This window comes from Nestor notabilis, unplaced genomic scaffold (genome assembly GCF_000696875.1).
Source record: "Nestor notabilis isolate BGI_N333 unplaced genomic scaffold, ASM69687v1 scaffold12051, whole genome shotgun sequence".
Taxonomy (NCBI): Eukaryota; Metazoa; Chordata; class Aves; order Psittaciformes; family Psittacidae; genus Nestor; species Nestor notabilis.
This window is the reverse complement of record NW_009913392.1, coordinates 32,177-54,878: the sequence shown is the minus strand read 5'-3', so window position 1 is coordinate 54,878 and position 22,702 is coordinate 32,177. Positions and strand designations below refer to the sequence as shown.

The following is a 22,702-nucleotide window of genomic DNA, read 5'->3' as shown; positions in this document are numbered from 1 at the left end:
CGTAAATTTGTATAACACACTGTGTATGCATAGGAGCTCAGTATGTTCTCAAGCAGACATGCTACAAATACTAGCTAGAGTAACTGCCAATTTCCTTAAGATCAGAAGAAGCCATATATAGGAAAGAAAATCAGACATTGGCTTTGATAAATTCCAGTTAATTGCTTATAAATTTATGTATTCAGAAGAATTTATCTTTCTTATATTAAAACTCCCCAAGTAATGAGAAAGAATAATTTAACCTTTTTTTTGTAATTTGTTTTCTAATGCCTTACTTCTAGGTTTAAATTATAAGCATGTGAAATTATACTTACATAATTTAAGATTGCATAAAATCAATCTAAGCATTATAGAAAACAAAAATATAGACTGTTTATGTAGAATAAAATATTGCAAGACAAGCGTGGAACTCCCAAACCAAATTTCTATTGTTAGCTGTTATGTTTTTGATACTCAAGTCATCTTATTTCACTGTCTTGCTTTACATGTACCCAAAACGTATCAAACTAACTATGCATGTTTAACATGAACTCCTAAACATCAAGAACTTTGCTCACTAAGCATAAAAGTCACAACTGCTGTCAGTGAGACAGTTAAAACTGATAAATTTGTAGATCAATATGTAGTGGCAAGGTCCAATGAGGCCCAATGATACTTTCACAAAATACTTGTCAAATGATGGTAACATCCAACTCCTTGAAAATCCACCTTTGTCTTCCTCCTTTAAGCAGGTAGTAACTATAAAGCAGATCCCTTTGATCTTTTTCCATTAAAATTCTGTAATAAATGAACAACTTTTTGATATCCTCAAGAAAGCAACCTGATCAATCTAGTTCTGACCAGAGAAAGAAAAGCGACTTGCTAAACTGGAGAACTATTCATAAAATGTACTTGTTTGTATCTTGCTGTAACTATGAAGTGGACAAAAAAAGTACTAAAAAATTAAAATACACTCTAATTCAGAGTAACTGTGTTTTTTAAAAAAATGAGTCCCCCACATACAGTTTTCAAGGATTTACAAGAAGGAACACTTCATAGAAAAGCATGTAATCAAACATAAACTGGTAATACTGAGGAGAAAAAAAGATATTTGAATTAAACATATTCTTAATGCAAAAATATTTTAATTATTGTTAAAATAATTTTTACCTGATCCTTTGAGCAGCAATGCATTCAAAGCCTAAAGTGTATAATGTCTGTTAGAAGCATAGTGCTTAAAAAAACCAAACACCAACACCATAAATCGTTTTGCTTTTCTACTCAGAAGCCCTAGCAAGACACATCTGATGATGTGTTTAATGCAACTCATCCAAATACCCCGAATGCCTCTGTTATGCAATATTAGTTTCCTTGGAAAGCAAATTCTTGTGCTCTGGAGACACAAATCCGTATTGCACGATCATCCAGAAAACCCCCAAATGTGGGCAGTTTCAATATATACTTTTCAGTCTCATCTTTAATCAAGAGAAACTGCTCTCACAAAGATCTGAATGGTAACTTTGGACTCACTCCACAGTGACGCTGTATTTCTTTTTCCCTCAGCCCAGATTTCCCAGACAAAAGGAATTTATGCAACTGTGTGCAAATATGACTGCTGTCCATTAACTGGCTGCTGAATCTACTCATACCTCAAATTTCATTAGATTGTGCACTAACATACAAGTCTCATGTTTTTACATGCTTTATTTACTATCTTATCTGTAATCAGCTATTGACATTATTTACTTTTTTCCTATATTAGTACAAATAGTTTTATATTCTATATATAGTAGTTATCATTTAATGTATTAAAGGATGCTTAAGACACAACTAAATTCCTCCACTTCTTGGACCTTTTATGAAAAATTTACTGGGTGCCCAATATATATAATATTCAATAGCATGTGAGAATAATTTTTATGCAACTCTGATAGTTAGAAAGATAGATAACTCAATTATTAGATCATCTATCAAAATATTCAGATGTATAAGAGGCTACTAAAAAGATTGATGACTGAGAAAGTCCACTGATTCTCTAGCCATCATATTCACACATTTGGCTAGACAACATTTTTCGCTGCCTTCACAAGCAAGCTTCATTACCCATCACTCCACTGAAAAGAGTTTATTATGAGGCTGCCATTTTGGCAAGACTATTATTTAGATGATAAATGTTGGGGGAAAAAGTGTGTCTAGAATTTTTTTTTTTAAGATGAGCTTTTTGACAGATAAAACAAACAGCATCTACATTTCTAATTAAATTAAATTTGGCATATACAAACACAGGTCAGTAAAGCTATGATATGCTACTAGATTATCTTCTATCTGAATCTTGCTCTTAATTTGCAAAATGTAAATTAACTAATTAGAAGAAAAGCAGCATTATTTGTGACAAAATGCTTCTTCTACTTCTTTGTGACATTTATGATCAACTGTAGTCCTTCATTCTAACTTTCAATAGGTGCATAATTATGCTCGTAGTAATTTATTAGGCTTTTAGTATTTTAAACCAAACGAAAACTTCAGATTTCTCAAGGCAAGGAAGCAAAACACACTGCAACATGCAGCTAAATTATGTACTTCCTGGTTTCACTTCATTTGCAATATTATGTTGTTTAAGTGCATATGCTGCATGAATATTGGTATGAAGGTACCACTTTCAGTATTCAAGTACCTGACTCAAAGGAAAATCTCTGTTAGTATTCTTAAAGTTTTCTCAAAATCTCTGTCCTTTCTGTGCATGATGCCTAGTAATAATAGTATACTTTGTTCATTAGTACTAGAAGTTAAATTCCACTTTATAATCCTACTACCCTCCTCAACTGTCATTTGAAATGGATTAGACTAGCCAATATAGAATTACGCAAAGGAAGAGGGAGTTGGTCATTCTTGAGTTTCAGCCCAGCAACTCGACCTTGTTAAACAAAAAATATATGATATCATAGTTTACAGGAAGGGATTCTTTTTGCTTTGATTTGGTTTGGTTTTAACTATTACTAGATAGATAAAGACTCAACACTAAGAATTACATTGAAAATGTCAGATGTAAATGTCAATTAAAAATTACAAGGAATTCTGAAAGGTAAGGTCTGTGGGGGGTTGACATTCTCTGACATAGTGGAGTGTCTATAACCAGGCCTTTGGCAAGCATAGCAGGATCTATGCTGTCAGCTCTTATTGTACATAAACTTAGATGCTTGTCTAATCTGAATGAGAAATAACAGAAAAATTGGAGCTGAAGCCTTGCAGTAATGTGGATAGAAGCTGAAAATGCTCTATCTGCACTACATGAGTCTCCTGTGACATGATAATATTTAAGACAGTACAGAAAAATACAACAAAAAATAATTTAAAGCTATGCAGTCCTTCATTTACTACTTTTAAAGTTGAGAATGCAACAATCTAGTAGTGAAAGAGGCTTAAGTAATAGAATTACATTATTATGAAAATCCTGTTTTGTGTCCATATTAAATACAATATCTACGGAGAACAAAGCATGAAAATATATACTTAATTAGTATCAACCATTAAAATGTAAATGTTAATATGAATATAGCATGGTCTTTTTTTCCTTTGCTTTAACAAAAATGAGTTTTGATGCAAAATAAAACACCTGCAGTGCTCAGCCAAACAATAAACATTGCAATGCTAGGCATAAGTGTAGTCTCAATGGACAATGTCTTCATGCTCTGTTATTCAATCACATTGTTAAAAAGGGGATGATGGGTAAAATCTAAAAACATTACTACTGAGCTAAATTAAAACCAAAAAAGTTTAATAAACTACATGTTGGTTTTTATAGTGTTCATGTATCGTTAAATGAAGATAACAATAATTCATGTCAAATGCTGTTCGAATGCTAAATGTATCTAGAACATTTGTAAAGAGCAGAGGTATGCCCATACATGTGTGTGTGTATGAATGTGCTAAGAGTGTGCACATGTATCTCTGTTTAATTTGCAGAAGAACACAGAATTTTATCATCTTCACACAGTAAACTACCAAATCAGTAATCTAGCAGAAATCAGCTCTTCCCTGCTTTTGATTCTCTTGCCTATAAACAAATGTATCTTACTCAGTGCTACTAAGGTCAGCAAGTTGGCATGGCAAATTTTTAAAAAGTGCATTATTTTTGAATGAACTTATCTATCTATAGTCCTAAGTGGCAAAAATAAACATATATTCTCTCTTCTATCTACATCTATTTTTGTTTAAGATTAATTTACTAATTCAAGCGGGGCCAGGAGGGAGAGAAAAAGGAGTAGAGCAAAACCCAGCATGTGTGAAAATCTACAAGCATTACATAGCTAAACAAACCCTAAGTCCCTCAGCGTTGCAGTAAGGTCAAAACCTTTCAGCATTGTACCAGTGTGTCAAAATATGTCAACAAACCATCATACTGCAAGACGAAGAATGACCTTTCAGTTCTCTATCTTTGGGCTGCCAATGAAGCTTTGGATACAGGGTATGCATGAACAGTTTTCCAAGCCACTTGACAAATGCAACTCCCAAGGTTTACTCCAAGTCAGGTTGTTATTCCTCTGGCCTTCAACTCACTAGTACAACTTTTTAAACCATTTGCAATTGGAACATACTAATCTTGTTATAGAACAGACATCTATCTATAAACCCACAGTATAACTCCTTCTTCCCCTACTACCTACAATCAGACAACAATTATTACTTGACCAGTCATCACAGTAACATGTCAAACCATTTTAAACAGCTGAACAGAAAAAAAAATATGTATCATTCTGATGTTCTGATTCAGCCTTTGCTCAGCATCTTTATAGTCACCAGCAAATGAATCTGAACAGAATGCTTTTCTCAAAAACACCGAAGATCACATTGGCTGTTTGTGACAGAATTACAATCTTTTGCATTGTTTCTGTTTGCCTTTATCTGAAATAAACACCTTTTTTAACTTACAGGACTCTATGATAGTTCTACTATTGCTGTTAGTTATAAACTGAAGTCTCAAGATTACACATAATGTATTTAGGATTCCAAAAAGTGTGGTTATTATTTTAAAATTTATTCTTTCAAAAAAGCAGAAGGATAGGACTAACAATATTTAGAATACAAGCAAATGGGGGAAGAAATTTAGTACAAGGATGACTTACCATTTTTTTTCAAAGAGATGATGAAATGCTTCTCTTTCACTATGTGAAATTGCCTTTAGTTTAATATCAGTGTCAAATATGACATTTTCCTACAGTCTTCCTCACATACAGTAAAGTTTCTTCAGCTAGTAACAGCGTCAAGCTTCCTCCTGGGACTCTCTAGAAATTACATTCCAGAATCTTCATATGCCTTAACCAGGCTTGCAGAAGATAGAAAATATAAATTGCTGTATTTGAGTTTGTATCTTCTTACAGCAAGTCATTGACAGTGCACCAACTAATTACTATGTGAACCATGTGTGGCTGATCTCTATATGCTTTTCAGAAAACAGCAGTCATGCCTATCAGCTCTAACAGACTTTTACAGCTAGAACTCAAATTTTTAATTTAGAGTTAGAAGGAAGTATAAAATTAGACACTATGGAAAAAAACCTAACCGACCCCAAACCAACGAACAGCAGCATTCGTTTAAATCCTAAAATAATGTACAACATGTTCTCTGACCCTGTTTTAAAGTACAATCTGTGCTACTTCCTGTTCTTGCTCTCCAAATTACCTTTGGTCACACAGACTGTTCAACAGTTTTTATCCTCGTGGTTTCCAAGAAATACACCAATGTAGGCCAGTGAACAAAGTGTGGCATCTATGATGCGCACAAAACAACTATATTTTGTACAAGCAGTTGTCTTGTTTACCCAGTGGCAGTGAAAGCTGTAGACTACAAAGTGGATGCCACCACTTTGAAGGAACAAACATACCGAGGGAAGGGATTCTCTAAGTATATGAATCATGTTATACTACATTTGTTCAGTATATAGAATAGCTTTTTTCTAAAACATTACTCCGCAAAATCAATCTGGAAATATGCAAGACTAAGCTTGCTTTTTCCTGTTCCTTTATTATTGAAAAATCTCAATACCTAAACAGCATCTTAAATTACAACTGTGCAAATCCACTGACAAGGTACACTTCGTACATTTTTAATGTGAAGCTTAATTTGAAGATGAGGTTGCAGTGCAGCACTGCAACTTGAAAATTGCTTAACAATACCATTGATGTATGAGCCATAAAAAACCCTGCTAAGCTGTCCCTGCAGAACTCAGAGTAATAAAAAGGTGTTCTTTTGCACCGAGGTGAACAGACACGGTTGACTGCATCGAGGGAGCTGTACTGTTAAATGAGAAAGTGCCATTTCTTTCCTGTCAGTACAGACCAATTTAAGACACTCACAGATTTAGTTAGCACAGAGTACAGGATTTAATGAAATACACGCGTAACAGCAAACAAACCACAACTATATTCAAAGCTTTCAGTCAGATTGTGTGCAGAATTCATCTTACATCCATGACAGCTGTGGGAAAAAACCCAAGGAACTTCTTCAGTCTCACTCCTACTTTTCAGAGAAACAATAAAACAGCTGAATGGAAAAGGTCTGAATTCTCTTACCTTGATTCCTTTCAAAGTATCTAGAAATGTATTTCTATCCACACCTAACAGTCAATGTTACAGGTTTTTTCTCCAATTTCATTTTGGCTTTAAGTTCAACCAACAGATCTGTTTTACAAAACCCTGAACTACCAGTTGAGTGTCACGGTATCTCTATTGTAAGCTGATGCTGCTTCTCCAGATGATTCCTCCCTCAAGAGGTATGGAGACATGCAATTGCAGTGAATTGACTGGGAAGCTGATTTTCACTTGAGAGATCCTTGAATAGGTTGATGAATTCATACAAAATTGATTCACAATTTGTGCAGCTACACCTGTGTCTTTTCATACCAATAGTTTCAGTGAGCAGTGAAAGTTACTATCTAAACTACATGCAGCCTAATCTGTCAACGTGTTCACTAACCCAACTGTCATTACACTAGAAGCTATAGTAACTCAGAACTCATTTCAGAAGATGTTGTGATACTGTTAGTTTGGCCAAGGATTTCTACTTTAAAAAACCCCACAAAAAACTGCCTGATTTCCATAGTTAACCTATCACTAAATTCTGGATTTCCGGAGTAACAAATCTCACTATGGAGATTTTTAGTTTCCTTCATATGAACGCTTAGGAATCATCAATTTCTGTAGCTGTTTTCAATATGAGCAGCTATAACAAAAAATCTGGCAAAAATCTCAAAACTACTTCCAAAACAGCCTTATATGAACATGTCAGTTCAGTCTAGCTTTCGCAACATTAAAGGTACTTGACTAACAGCTCAGTGAGAGATGTTATTCCATTCAGGAAGTTGCGATATTAATTAATACATGATAGAATTAAGATGAAGTTAGCTATGTCTTGGTTTCCCGATAGAAGCATTCCTGATAGAATTTTCTTTCAGAAATGTCAGATTCGAATGGTACACACTATTCTCAAATGTTTTACACATTTTACAGCTCAGATCAAAACATGGATAGTCCTTTTGTTCAGCACAAAAAAAGAAACTACAACTTTTAAATTTTACTGCAAAAAACAAATGGAACAGTGCCTTCATACTAATTGTCTACTCAGCTTTCACCCCATCTCAACTTAGTGAGTATCTTTATGTTATCTATTTAAAATTCACTTCTTGGAGCTGCTTTTCTCTGAAACTATCTTCAAAGGCATCCTTTCTCCACAGAAAATATTGTACACAGTACACATTATGGCCTCCTTGCAGCCCTGAGCTGCTCCATGTCCTCTTATTTACACTAATGTGCAAGTTCAGCACCGTCTGCATCAGCATCTTTCCTGCCACTCTCACTATTTGCCTAGATACTGCATATACTGAAATTTCTTTCTAGGTCTTGTATTCTGGTTACATGCTTCACAAACTCTTTCCTACAACTTTCCTGTACTACAGTATCTTCATCCATCAACTGACAGTCTTCTGAGATTTCCATTACCTCCATTCAAGTTTTGCAAGTCACTGCTTTCTGGGACTGTCAAATAAGAGCAGGCTCTTCTCATGCCAATCCAGAACGCTGCTGCAGAGAATTCCAAAATCTGATTATGTTATTCTCACTATTTGTTTTTACTTTCTCTGCTGCCTCCTGTATGAATCTGCTTTTAAGCTATTTCCCAGGCCAAGGCTGGCTATTTTCATCTTGGCATTTCTCATATTCAGCTGAAATAGTAACAGTCACCAGACTAGCCTCTAGTGTTCTCACACACTATTTGTTACATATTTGTGCGTTTGTCCCATCTTTTCCACTATTCCTCAGATTTCCCTGATGATCTCTTGTGCCTGCTGCGTAGACTTCTAAATTTATTTATTTTAAAAATCCTTTTAAAACTGTCATTTACCTCACCTACTACCTAGGTTAGGGTTCCACCACACAAAAAATGGAACTGAAGATGTCTTGTTTAAGATTGTGAGAAGGTTCTAGTACTATGGAAAGATAAATATATATATACAATGACTGTCTTTAAAAGAATAAATCAGAACAATTTTAACCATCTTTAAAAGAAAAGATCTTTATACCATCAACATGTTCAAAAATTCAGTCCAGCATAACTTATCTCCCTCCTTATGTTCCTGCAAATACTTACTACAGTTTTTTTAGGTTGAAGGTGGTTGTTATTACCAGTTAAAACATACATAACATATGAAAAAAATAATTAACCCCCTCCCCCCAAAAACAAACAGTGAAACAGTATTATCCTAGATACAATGACAATGAGCAATAAAATTCTTTATGGACAAAGCCCACTTGGTTATACTGTGAAGAGTTTGTAACAAATTTGGCACCTTGCAGGTATTTCAAAACATTACAGCAAAATCTGCCTTCAAAGTCAGGTACTAAAAAAACTGAAATAAAAATTCTGTACCAAAGTACCTTATTCTGTACTAAAGTAGCATCTCTGTAAAATTACCATATGTATCTGCTGCATGTAAACAATTATGACGTGAATATTTCACAACTATTACAGCATTCCAGTTTGACATATTAATTAATGACATTCAAAATGCCAGATTGGTAACATGTACTTTATTAACATAGCTTTATACAAAAGTCACTGATGTTTTTTCCCATAACTTCTTCTAAAAATGCAGTCCTATTCGTAAGGAAAAATAGTAGAAAGGTACCTGTTCCAGTAGCTCCAAAACTGGTCCTGCAAGTAGGCTTGGTGGCTACTTTCATCACCGAATGAGGCTTTGCTTTCAATCCAGTGAATTATGTGTCCTTCAACAGCTAGGGTAACAGCAGAAAATAAAGAGAACTCTTAAAATCACACTCAACAGACTGGAAGAATGTGATTGGGAATATCTTATTTACCCCCTCAATCTACCACATAATTCATTCTTGCAACAGAGCTATATCTTTCAAATACGCACAGGATATTTTTAAAAACATTATCCATTTTAATAGATAATTATAGCAGTTTAATTATCCCCATTTTGGATATTTGCATTTATTTTAACACAAACAGAATATAAACAGAAAGAGACTAGACGTGCAATTGCATCGTACTTTTACCCTTACTTTGCTGGAAAGGAGTTGTCAGGTACGGAACTGAAAACTTCTGGTGAATAACAAGAACAGTCAGCTAAGCTGCTAAAACCAGTAACTTCTCATCAGTGCAGAGTGGAATGTGTGAGAATGGCAAGGAAGTTTATCATAGATACACATTTTCTTCCTTACCTTTGCAAAATCAGTAATGCCTCACCAAAAAGAAGTTAGGAATAAGAAGGCTTATGTGAAAAAATGTGATCTTGAATTTCTGTTTCTTTCAGTCTGTGGGATTTGCTCTGGTTCACATCTTTCCCCACTTCTTGTAGAACTGAATTTCTCATGTTAATAAAAATCTTTTTCTTTTTTTTTTTTAATAAAGTCCTTTCTGAAGTTGACAACCTAATTTTGCATGAGAAATCATGAAACTCACTCTAAAAAAAAATAATCATTCTTTCGCTATGGTAATGTTGGGTATCATTACTGAGGTCTTTAAAAAAGTTTCCTTCATTTTAAGCTGCCTATAATATCCACAGTCATGATGTCTTAGCCTAGGTTTGACCTGGGACGAAGTACTCATCTGGCATCTCAGAGCATGCCAACTCAGAAACACAATACAGAAAGATTAGAAGAGGCTATGGCAACACATGATTGACAACAGACTGTAAAATTACTTGGGAAATATGGGTAAATACCACATGAAGCCACCACAGTAAGCTCTGCATACCACCACTACCATGCTATCAGTAACCAAGTTAACTTGTGTAGGCCTACACTACTACACCCTCCCCCCACTCCCAATACCCCCTTAATACCTTTAGACCCCAGGAGATCTAACAACTGAGGCATAAACTGTGTAGCCGGATGAGAAGCAATTTCTAAGAAACATTTGCTTTTCCTAGGCAGGTATTGAGTCATGGAGAATGCAAGAATGGCCATACATTAGTTCAGACTGGACAACAGGTAGGAAATTATTTCTTGTCAATCTCAAGTGACTGAAATAATTTGAGAAAAGTAATGCACTATCACTGTTTCAATTTTTAGAGACAAATCCACTCGAAGAAATTAATAGCTATTTTTAACCTTCTTTCTAATAGGGTAATGCTACAAACCTAAGAATTCTTCTGGGTGTTTCCCAGTTTCCCTTCTCAAGCATTAACAAAATTAGCTACATCTAGTTGCTTTTCTAGTTCCATGTAATTAGGCTCATGGATAGGATATAATCTTACATGTTTCCAGTGTAAAAGTGAGTATCTTGATATCAAGTAGGTATGGTGTATATCACAGTCCACACTATTGGGGAAACTTACCAATGTATATAAATATCTGAAGGGCAGGTGTTAAGAAGAGGGAACAAGGCTCTTTTCGGTGGTGCCCAGTGACAGGACCCGAGGCAATGGGCACAAACTGCAACATGGGAGGGTCCGTCTGATCATCAGGAACCACTTTTTCACTGTAAGGGTAACTGAGCACTGGCACAGGCTTCCCAGAGAAGTTGTGGAGTCTCAATCCTTGGAGATACTCAAAAGACATCTGGACATGTTTGAGCAGATGACCACCAAAGATGTCTTCCAGCCTCAGCCATTTTGTGATTCTGTAATTTTGCAACCTTCCCTGCTAACTTTAGACTGGATAAAAACCAACTGTTCCCTCATGTCCTTGGGTCCTTGGTAGCTTTCTGAGACCCTCCACAAATAAGAATTACGGATGTGAAGTAGTAGGAGATAATTGAAAACTCTCCAGGTGTGGCTTGACAACTGTCTGTGAATTGCAGATATTAGGACGACAAAGCTCACTGTTTCAAATACGGAGTGCTTTAGCTACAGAGGTATTTTTTGTTTTGTACATATAAGCTCTTATTAACATCAGTACCATTTTTCTTTTCTGGAAACATGATTACGAATACAAACATCATTGAGCTAAGGAAAGTCAAAACTTTTCAGAAGACTCATATACATAGTTGTTTATCGGATAACAGATTATTGTGCTGAAAGACAGTATCTTGAGCACTTCTAAGTAGTGAGACATTTTACAGTACAAACTCAGTTCCTTATACCAGTGTACAAACCAGTTAGTAAGAATTCCAGCTGTTGTCAATACGAAAAAAAAGCTAGTCATGTATGACTTTCACATGCTGCTTTAGCTGCCTTGTTTTCTCTGACAGACACCTGCATAGACAGGTGCTGTGCTCTATGGAGGCAAAGTCGTCATCTTTTGGCATGAAAGTCAGTTTACAAAAGGTGATTAATAATCCTTTACACTTGGACAGCATTGATGTTTTTTCTTCCATGGCCCAGCCACTAGGTCAGCTGATTACCTTCTTACATGGCCTCAAGACCAGAAAATGTAGATGAACTTTGACATGACCTTTATACCTACTTTTATTCATTGCTTCTTGCTACACAGGATTTTTAAAAAAGAAAAAAAAAAAAAAAGAGAGAACTGCAGAGTTGTATTTCGATGCAAAGTGATGGCAAGAGAATAACAGCACAACATTATCTTTATGCAATGACCTATAGGTGTAACGGTAATACTCTTCACACTGCTTTGAACTGATTTGGTCTATAAGTTTAAAACATTTATAGGTATTTCAGAGTTCAGTTCAGAAAGACAGTGAGCAGAGCAGTTTAGAGGGAGGAGGCATCTGGGTGTTCTTACTGTTCCTTGTTTTTCTTTTTGCGATAATGAGACAAAAACATGCAGCAACCGAAGAGGAAGCACTGGGTAATACTACTTATGAACAAACCTCTCTGACCTAAACTAGAAGTTCTTAGAATTGTTAGGTAACTACTGAAAAAAATAAATTAATTTGTAGTATTCTTTAACATACAGCCGTATAGCTGTAATATTTTAGCATGCACTCTTCTACTCAAGACAACCTCAATTCTTTAAAAGACTTACCTACTGGCACTTCTAAAATGAAGTCTGGTGTTTTGTCATAACCCTTTGCACGAAGCTGATCTTCAGCTATACATAGAGAATAAGAATTATTGTTTATAAAACTCTTCTATTAAGTAGACAGCAGCATAATTAATTTTATTTTAAATGAGTGCAAGAATTACTAATACTGTCATACATATCTTTCTTACGCATGCAATGCTGTGTCAGATTAAATGAACCTTTGTAGAAAACCTGAAGCATGGATATAAAAATGCTTCTTTGTCATCCCTGCATTTTTATGTCTTCATTATAAACATCATTAATTCAAGCCGTCATACAGTATTTTATAACTCCCAAATATTCAAAATAAAGAAGTATATCTGCTGATTGAAAGAAGAGTCTCCCCACATTCGGAAGTGTTAAGATTAATCCTACCAAGACCACAGATGTAGATATACTGTAGCTGCCTTCTTGGTTTTGTTTAAATGTTAGCATAAAGTTGTTAAAAAAAGAACAGGAAAATCCTTCCCTCCAGAAATTTATAAAGGAGAGAAGCCATAATCTCAGTTTCTCTTGCATCCTGCAATCGATAGAATTTACTCAATTTCAGAACATACAAACACCTAGAAATTCTGCTAACAGTAACTATACAACTCTATTGCTTACAAATACTAGAGCTGAATATTCCAAGGAACAGTAACTACTGAGCAAGATAAAACTGCAAAAGACAAAAGATGCTCCCTTAAAAAAAAGGAAGCCCAAGCAAGCACTTAACATTGCCCTTAATATTTTCTAAACTGTTGTCCTTGATTTCTGATACCATTACCCTGGTATTTCTGAAACACCATTTCTCCATTAGAATTTGGAGTGACCTGGTCATTCAATTCCAGGCATGGCTTTCTGTCTTCACCCAAGCTCAACTAATGGCACTACCTAGTAACAAGTAAGGCTGTGTAGCCCCTTAACACCTACTGGGCTGTTGACATTGTCATGCATCCCATTCGCCTTTCTACATCACCTTTGATTAAAATTAATGGTCCATTCTCCCTGTTGGGTAGCTTATTTCCAATCCATTTATCAGGTTAGGACAGTAGTTTCATGGCCAATGTTCAGAACTCAGTTTTTGAATACTTTGTGAATATCCTGAAAGGTCAGCAGTTTGAGTCCAAGTAACATTTTAATGACAAGAAAAACACACTCTTAGAAATCAAAATATTCTAAAAGTGCCTAAAGCAAACTTCCCCCCTCTTTCCCATTGAAGAATGTAAGTGTGAAGTGTTTTTTTAATATAGTGAACTCATAACTGAAAATGGGAAAGGAGAGATTTTGGAAAGTTGTACATTCAGTTAGGTGTAAACTGCAATAGCTATTTATTCTTTTGGATAGGTGTAGTATTTATTTTGAAATTTGAGAGTATTTCTTCACTGTAACCACACCATATTGTAAATACAAGTCTTTGCAATGCAACACTTCACTGTATCACCTGATCAGCTATTAAACATTTTTAGGATTTGGAGACAGACTTGGCTGTTGGCTGTTTTTTTCAAACTTGTCAAGATTGTCAGGAATGTGGATAAAGGATGTCAAGATTAACAAAGTTCAAATTTAACAGAACGTATGAGTAGAGAGTTTTGTGCCATAATATAAAGATGAATTAATTTTATGTGATCTCTTAATCTTGATTTAAAAAAAATCCACTTTTATCCAACTCTATTTAACTGTAGTCTGCTCTTGTTTAAAACAGTGCAGAAAAGACAACAGGATGTTCCAGCTGAAGTTTTCATTGTCAAAGAAGACACAAATAGCAATAGAAAGTTCAGTATTTTTCTTTCCTATCTAACAAATGCTAGTATCAGAAATTCAGGGAAATGTGACTGAAAAAAACCCACTGAAAGCCAGGAAGGGGTAAACATTTCCTGATAAATCAACTTTGTAAATGTCAGAAATGGAGTGTGCATCAGTATTACTTTTAATATTCTTCTGCAGATTCTTTTTTCAAAGCTACCTGATTACTTTTAAAATCATACAATTACAGAATCATAGAAATCATCCTGTTAAAACCAAATTGTTTGATACTAACACATGGCTTGAAAAAGAACGTGGTTTTTGCTTTAAGTCTGTTTCTGAATGTTTTCACTTGGTTTCTCCTGACATTCTGTATTGTGAATAGTATTACAAAATAAGTTTTAAACCCATGTTTATTATTGATGTGAATTGTCTATCATGTGTAGGAACATAATTATAGATTACTATTTCTTTAAGTGTTTTGAAGCTTTATAAATTTGGGGGGAGTGGAGGGAGGTAAGAGTTACAGAAACTCCCCACAATCACCATAAACTCTATTTTTTTTCCTAAAATCAAAATCCCACCAAAAGAGAAGTTCTAGCTTTTCAGCACAGTTATGTCTCAGATTTGTCCAGAAGCTGCAGACGTAGCATTCTGTGCCTTAAAAGAGATCTTTTAGCTCTTGCATGGGTTGAGAGAATAATTTAACAATTGATTGAAAGCCAGCCCACAACAACTTTGACAGTTACATTTATGCATCCTGAGATTTGAAAATTACATTGAAACGGCCCTACTAAGTAGTTCTCTACAGATTCCCCATAAATTTAGATTTCCAACAAAACTGCAGCTTCATCTTTACCATAACTTCACACTCAATCATAACCATTTAACACATCATTGTTCTTATACCAGCCTCTGGATACAACAAAGAAACCAAACATTCTTCTGCTGGTGCATAAAAGAGCAGCAACTGCAAATTTAAGATTACAACAGAAAACACTGACCAGATTTCATGATTTATATACAGGCTACTACTGAAGGACATTATAGTGGGAACCAAAGGAGGATAAGATTCCAGACAAAGGTCAGTACTTCCCCATACAGCTAAAAGCTTTACTAATATATTCATGGCAACTGTACGCACCCATGAAGATCCTACATAGAACCTAGAAACTCCTGGCATTTCGGTATGGCAAGTGAAATGGTTTGCCTATTTCAAGAGAATACTTCCACTGATCGATCACTTTACTCCCAAGCAAAGTGATAAAGATTCGAGAGCTGTGTTTTTGTTGGAGAACGTGGTATACGATGTGGTTCTCATGAATAGCAGATTAATAAAAAGCAAACCCTGTTAGTTTGTATAGGTTTCAAATCAATTTCTGGGTGAATCTGAAGGTGTTACTTCTGATCTGTAGGCTGTGAAAGCTAACTGCTCTAGAAACAGATGAATTATGTCCTGGAACTGAAAAGTGGTTTCATGCTCCAAGATCATACTGGGGCGATTTATATTCACCGTGTCCTTTGTGCTTTCTTCTCCTGTAATAGACTCTCTGTTGGTCAGTTGAACAAAGTGGATACAAAAACCTTACTATTCTTGAAGAATAGTAAACTAATACGGAAACTGTAGGAATTCTGTTTCTGTAACACATGTTAAAAAGTAATGGAATTGCAAGTGCAGCAATCTAAGTCCTGGGCCATCTTCAAAACTGGAATGTAGTCTTTCTCAGAGCCTAACAAAGCCTGAATCTGTTGACCTCTAGGAAATAGCGTCACCTCTTCTGTTTTCCTCAAGTTATCTTCAAGCAGTTTTGGAAGTAATTTTTTAAAAAAGGAAAGATGTTACTGTGAGGGATTCAGCAGGGTTAATCTTGCACATACTAAGGAAGAGCTTTTTTTTTTTTTTAACACCTAGAACCTTAAGAAACACATGCAATGGACAGAAATAATAAATATACCCACCTAACAGATCTTAAATCACGACTAAACAGTATTTCATTATGCATAAAACCTAAACAATTAAGCTCTCTCATTTGTATGTTTATATTCTAATGAGTTAATCCACTCTAAGATACTTTGACAACACAAATTTCTTAAAGCTTATTTTTAAAGACAAACCTGATGCTTATCCAAGGTCACGAAACATTAAAATTTAAAGCCGATTTGTGTAGTACACAAGCTTGCACAAGCCCAATAAAATGATAATAGTTTCGTTGAGGATCCATTAGTGAGTCATCTAGTTCATTGCCTTGTATCGTGACAGGATTGATTTCATTACCAGCTTTGATGGATGAATGTCAAGTCTAGCCTTGAATTTTCCATTGAAGGTGATTCCATAACCTTCCCTGGCAGTTTGTTTTATACTTACTGCTCCTAGAACTGTTTAGTATTTTAACTCAACATTATTTCTGCAATTACAGCTTAAGCCTATTACATGTACCTCTCCTCTTACGGCCTCGTAGCAAAAACTACCTCCTCACATTTTCACAGTGTCATCTGCAGGTTTGTATGCAATAGTTATTTCTGTCTTTTTTTCATATTTTCTCTAAAATAAAAGAGCACACTAACTCTGTTCCTCAATTACATGGGTAAATCCTTTAAAAACCTTAACAGTCATTCTAATTTCTTAAATTTGTTTAAAGTTTCCAAAATCTTATCCTGAATCTAGATTTAGGAGAGAACATAGCTTCTGGTAAAACCAGCAAAATTCCCTGATCATACAAATTTAGTGCAACATTAACAAAAGATAGCATTTCACTTTGCTATTGTCTCATCATATAAGAAATCCAAGATTTAAGAAGTAATTGTTACGTTTATTATCACAATAAAAGAAATGATGCTTTAAATACTAATCATTGTTTTAATGGCACTCATGTAGAAGAAACATAGTGCAGGCAAAAAGAAAAAAAATCAAAATAACTTCCTAATTAATCCTTAAACTAATTTTAAATACAGGGATTGTGAAATGAGTACTTGCATTGGTTAGTAGGCAGGGGGCAAAAATTCAGCAGAAATTGCACAGAAAGCTAAATGAGTGAATCCTCTCACAGTTCTTTAATACATAAAGCATTCTGAAGTTAATATTTCTTATGCTTTCTCCTAAGTCTCATAAGGCCTAGATTATGGCTAATATCGCATGACACCAAAAGTAATACTGCAGCAGATATTAAAGCATTTTTTTCAGCTACTTATTCTATAAAATATTAATTGCAAGCCTGTGCATGTGCTGTATATAGAGGGTATTAGATAACTGAGTTCCTGCTCAGTTCTAAATCAATAAAAGATAACATGTAGAGCATCAATCATTTTTTACTCTTCCTTTATTACCTAATACAAAGAGCGTTGAGGCTTATTTTTTGTTTAAGTAAACAGTCATTGAAATCTTTGAAGTTAAGGATTTGCTGGCTAGCCCCTACTACAGATTCTTACCTATGAAAGAGAGATTTTTTTCCAAAAGCATTTCTCGCAGCAAGACTTCATGCTCATGCCCAATAGCGCTGATAGCTTTAGATTAAGAAATAGATGAACCAACTTCAGAAAAACATCACAGGTAAAGTAATTAATGATAAAATTCATTTGCCTTCATCTGCATTTCAGAAGTGAACAATGATTTGAACTCAACGTTTTTAAATACCTTACAGGGACTTTCAGAGGCATTTAGCACTTTGTGAAAATTAGACTTCTGTGTCATCAGCAGACCTTTTACAAAAATAAGACCAATTAGATCATATTTATTCAGTATAAATAAGGGTAGTCTTTCCATTTTTGCTTTATTTCACCCCAAATTTAAAGGAAAGTGAGCTTGAATCATGTAATGAAATACCTTTTAAGTTGCTCTTTACTGACTAGTGTATCAATTCTCTAATCCAGTAAAGAACAAAATAAACCATTTTTTTTCCTTATATTCAGAAATTGATAGGCATCACAGCCATCTGAAACATCTTACTGTAACAAAACATCCTTTTAATTGATTTTTCAGAAGCATGAACTTATGTCAGGGAAGGATGAAATACTTTATAGTGAAGTCCTTTTCACTTCACTGACAGCCTGTTGATCCAATGTGCTATTCTTAGCAACATGTAGAAAAGTCACCACATTAAGTACTTTTAATGTATCCTCCTGGAGGTCAAAGTTCTGTTCTGGAAGCTTTTAAGAAGAATCTTATGGAACATCATGATAAAGGACCTTACATTAAAAACAACAGTTAAGTTCCTAACTCTGTTTAGAATAACTTCTGAAAACTTAAACTACAGATCACCTTACAATTAATTACTTAATTTGTATCAACACTTTATGCTGAACAGCAAAAATACTGATTGTATGGAATCATTTCATTTACACATATAGTTTTTATTAATTGAAACTGTATATTATGTTAAACTCTACTAGCATTTACAGAACAAAAGGGGCAAATGAAGAACAGCAGAAATGTAAGAAAAATGCTGCAAATGGAATTTATAATGCACTGTAAGCAGAAACACTTAGACTTAGTATATAATAATACCTGTTATTGATGTATGGCAATGACCATAGGGCAAAACTTGTAAATAACCTCACAAGCCATTTTCTGCTCATGCAATCTAGCAGCCTAGTTTCCCGTAAGCATCTGAACTATTACTGAAAAATAGCCTCTTGGCATTTACAAAGAGGTTGACTTCATACTTTAGTCCATGCATATACAATTAGATAGTTATATTTAAAATCAATATGCAATCCTTCAGAAGACATTATGCTTTTAAAACCTTAACTTTAAATTGATTTTTAAAACTATTTTATGCACCTCAAAATTAACATCTAATTCAGCAACATACTTGCAGATAATGCACTTGCATAGTTTAGTATTAAACTTTTCTGTACCAAAATGGAATTAAAAACCTCCTCATTATTCTCACTGATGTCACAACATAGTCAGTAACTTCACTTGAACCAGAATCTGAAGAGGACAGAAAAGACCTTTATAGACTACAAGCAAGTTATTCTTAAAAACTGTTCATAATTCTACATATTCTGCTATTATTACTTTTAAACATGACACTTTCAGAAGACTACAGCCAGACTGTTTGTCAACAAAATATTAATCTTACATTTCTAGATGTGAAAATTAACGATCAACAATCTTTTAAAAACTGTAATTTATTAGATTAATCCACTGTCAGAGAGCTGTGTTTAATGTTGAAGATATTCTCAATGAATACATAAAATTATGATTAAAACCACAAAATATGAATATAATTAGAACTTTATCCTGCTCCTGTTAAAGTTAATGGGAGCAGGGCTGAGTCTGTAGTAGACACCAGGCAAGTATTTCTAGTGGAAAGAACATATTTTTAGCGGGTGACTACCACATGTATCACACCTAAAAAAAGTGTTGTTTTTCATGCATAACTAAACATCACTGTAGCTGTTCTATCCTGCAACTGCACAGTGAAGTCAGGATCTTCCCCCAGACTGCATGCAGAGATTTATGCAAGGATTCCCTAGGACTTGGGAGCCAACTGCCTTGCTAGCTGGCTCAGCGATAGGAGGTCATGATTTTGAAATTGTTCCTCTGATAGCAGACTGAAACAGAAGAGGTACTCATTCAGGACTTCACTGAAGTCTGGTCTCCTTGTTAAAACCCGGTCTAGTGGAAGATGTCCCTGCTCACGGCAGAGGAGTTGGAACTAGATGATCTTTAAGGTCCCTTCCAACCCAAACCATTCTATGAGTATATGAGTACAGAGTTAGGGTTGCAGTAATCCAGTGATCATTCCTAACAAATTTATAATCTTAGTCTGGAATACTCAGCCTCAGGATTCTCAGTGGATACTGAGGATCTCTAATTAACCATTTCAACACTAAAAAAAACACAACACCAAAACCCCCAAACCCAATCCCTTTAAAATTCAAGCGACATAAGGTTTTTTACTACAACTAGCCTCATTTCCTTTAAGAAGAAGAAAGTGAAAGAACTGCATGAAATATCAGAGTTTCAAAATACTAATTGGTCAATCATACCTGAATTGCACCTGAAAACCTTCCAATTAAAACTCATATTCATAACAAAGCAATGCCATACTGTTGAACGCTATGTAACAGAAGAGATTGGAAGGTACCTCCAGAGATCATCTAGTCCAACTCCACCACTCAAAGCATTGTTGTCTAGTCTTAACAGAAAACCAGATATGAATTTCAACTAATCAAAACCAAAGAGGTTCAATCAGGCATATGAATGTGTAGCCATCGAACTGACAACTTCCTGTGGTCCAACTGATTTTTGTTAAACAGTGTAAGAGAAAGCTTTGCAGTAACCCTCTAGCTGACTGAATGTAAAACAGAGGAGTATGAAATGTGTTTTGTGAAGCAGAACTTTATGTCAGGTTAAAGCTAGACACATCTCTTCCACACAGCCTAAACTCGTCAACTGTGCACCTAAAATTTTATGGGAAAGGATACTGTTTGATGCAGTCCACCAGTGGTCCATAACAACAGTCATTCACAGTGCACTGCAGACAAATAAGAGAAGTAGTATAGTGATGGGCAATGCAAAACCATTATGGTTAAACAGAATCTTAAAAACAGTAATTACTTTTCTTCAAAAAGGCTATCAGATGCTGTTCAGATTTAACCACAGAAAACAAAAACTGCATGCTTTTATTCACTGTAAAAGCAAGCTATTAAAAAGTGAAATGCTCGCCTCACAAATATTGCATTGCCATTTATGGTGCACCTTGACCTCACCGATAGTTTACGATGACAGTAATTAAATGAGGTTTAAAATCTTTTACTCTGCTAGACAGATAACAGCACTGCCACAGGAAAAAAAAAAAAAAGAAGAATAAAAAAAAAGAATAAAAAAAGACAACTGTGATTAATACCTGATAGACTTGATTTGCCAGAACTCCATCTGGAATCTGAGAAGGGTCCCGTAGCATACTATTTATAAGTGTTTTGGAGGCTGGAGAAACAAGGAATAAAAACATACAAAAACCCCATTAGCTCAGTTATCCACTTGGCAGGAAGAGACACACACTTTTATAAAGAAAATATTAATGTCATTGATAATTTTGAAAATTAATTGAACCGGCAACTACAAACTTTGTAACTACTTAACCCCTTCTGATATGATTAACTATAAAAGGCTTGAAACACCAAAGGATTTTATTAGCATAGGGCGAAAGCAGGCCCTTGTCTACTTATTCAGTTTTACAGGACAGTTTGTACTTCAAAAGCATCTTGCAGCTCCCAAGAAATACTATAATGAAAATGTAACTCAAAATAACCACCCATAGCCTATGAGAACTTAAGGAAGAAGGTACGCAGAAATTCAAAACAGCCTCTAAAAACAACATTTGGTCTGAACAATCTTAAGCACTTTATGACTTTATGATTCCAGTTCAGTAGTTTTCAAGATTATTTATTTATTTACTTATTCAGTGTTGACACATTTATCTCACTGTACTTAAAAGCTGGTAAAGGCTTTCTGTGCTATTTTCAAATGTATGAATATGAGACACAAGAAATCAGAAGTGAATTACAAGTATTTATCAGTCTTTCATTCACTGGGATTGAAACAACAAAAAAAAAAAACCCCAAGCATAAATCAGGAGATGCGTTTAGTTTATTTTCAGATAGTTCCTGCAAGCACATGCATTGTTATCTCTCCAAATGCTTAATCTGGGTAGCTGCATACACCAGCTAATAACTAACAATGGTGGAAAAAATATTCTAGAAAAAATGCCTTCTAAAAAAATTCACACATTTCATTTTATGATTTCTTAGAGAAAAAAACAACACTGCTGCTTCCTTCCTGGGAACAACTGCTGACAGAGTTCAGCTGGTGGGTATATCTATACCACTGAATCCATAAACGTAGACTAGGCTTGAGACTAGCAAGGTTCCTGCTTTGCCAAAGATTTCCTGTGTTACTTCAAGCAAATTCCTTTAACCCAGGTGTGCTTCACTCGCGTAAATAAAGTGAAAAACTACTCTCTTCCTGTTCTTAATTTTTATTTTTTTTTGCCCCAACTCAGGGCCAAAGCTTTGTCACTCTCTTCAATGACTGAACTGAAAGTCTCAGATGACACTGTGAAAAGGGTTCCTGGAACCTGTGACATGAAGGGATCTGCCATATAAACCGCAATTTAGCCATAAAGCAACAATGAATGTGTGTAAACACTCTGCGGAAAGCAAAGGAGACTCTCATTTTAATATTCTCCCTGAATGTTGTCTCCTAAAAGCATCACATTCAATTGAAAGTAGTATTCAAGTAGTATGCAAAGGAATATACAAACCAAAATTAGTTTAAAGGCTTTGCAAGAGCTACAAAGATTGGCATCATCACAGGCAGAAGCAAAAGTTCGTGCAAATATTTTAAAGAGAATGACATACTAAACCAAAACACTTCCAGACTCATCATGGCATATTACATATTTGTATCTTATAAATCTCATATGAAATAAGCATTTCTTTTGTAAGCGAATAGTAAGAATAAATAGACATTTTACTTTAGCTTTTATACACTTTTAAAAATGCATTTT

At 34.9% G+C, this 22,702-nt stretch overlaps 1 protein-coding gene across 1 annotated transcript in view; it reads right to left on the bottom strand.

Annotated features, from left to right (window-relative positions):
- Positions 1–22,702, bottom strand: part of LOC104412452 (chromosome unknown open reading frame, human C15orf41) — a gene marked incomplete at its 5' end in the record, with an annotated part of 96,653 nt that overhangs the window by 50,087 nt on the left and 23,864 nt on the right. The window contains 5 exons of the mRNA XM_010023180.1: positions 9,158–9,263; positions 12,423–12,488; positions 17,613–17,680; positions 20,619–20,668; positions 21,041–21,120. Coding sequence (XP_010021482.1) covers positions 9,158–9,263; positions 12,423–12,488; positions 17,613–17,680; positions 20,619–20,668; positions 21,041–21,120 — 370 coding nt within the window. The remainder of the gene's footprint in view (positions 1–9,157; positions 9,264–12,422; positions 12,489–17,612; positions 17,681–20,618; positions 20,669–21,040; positions 21,121–22,702) is intronic.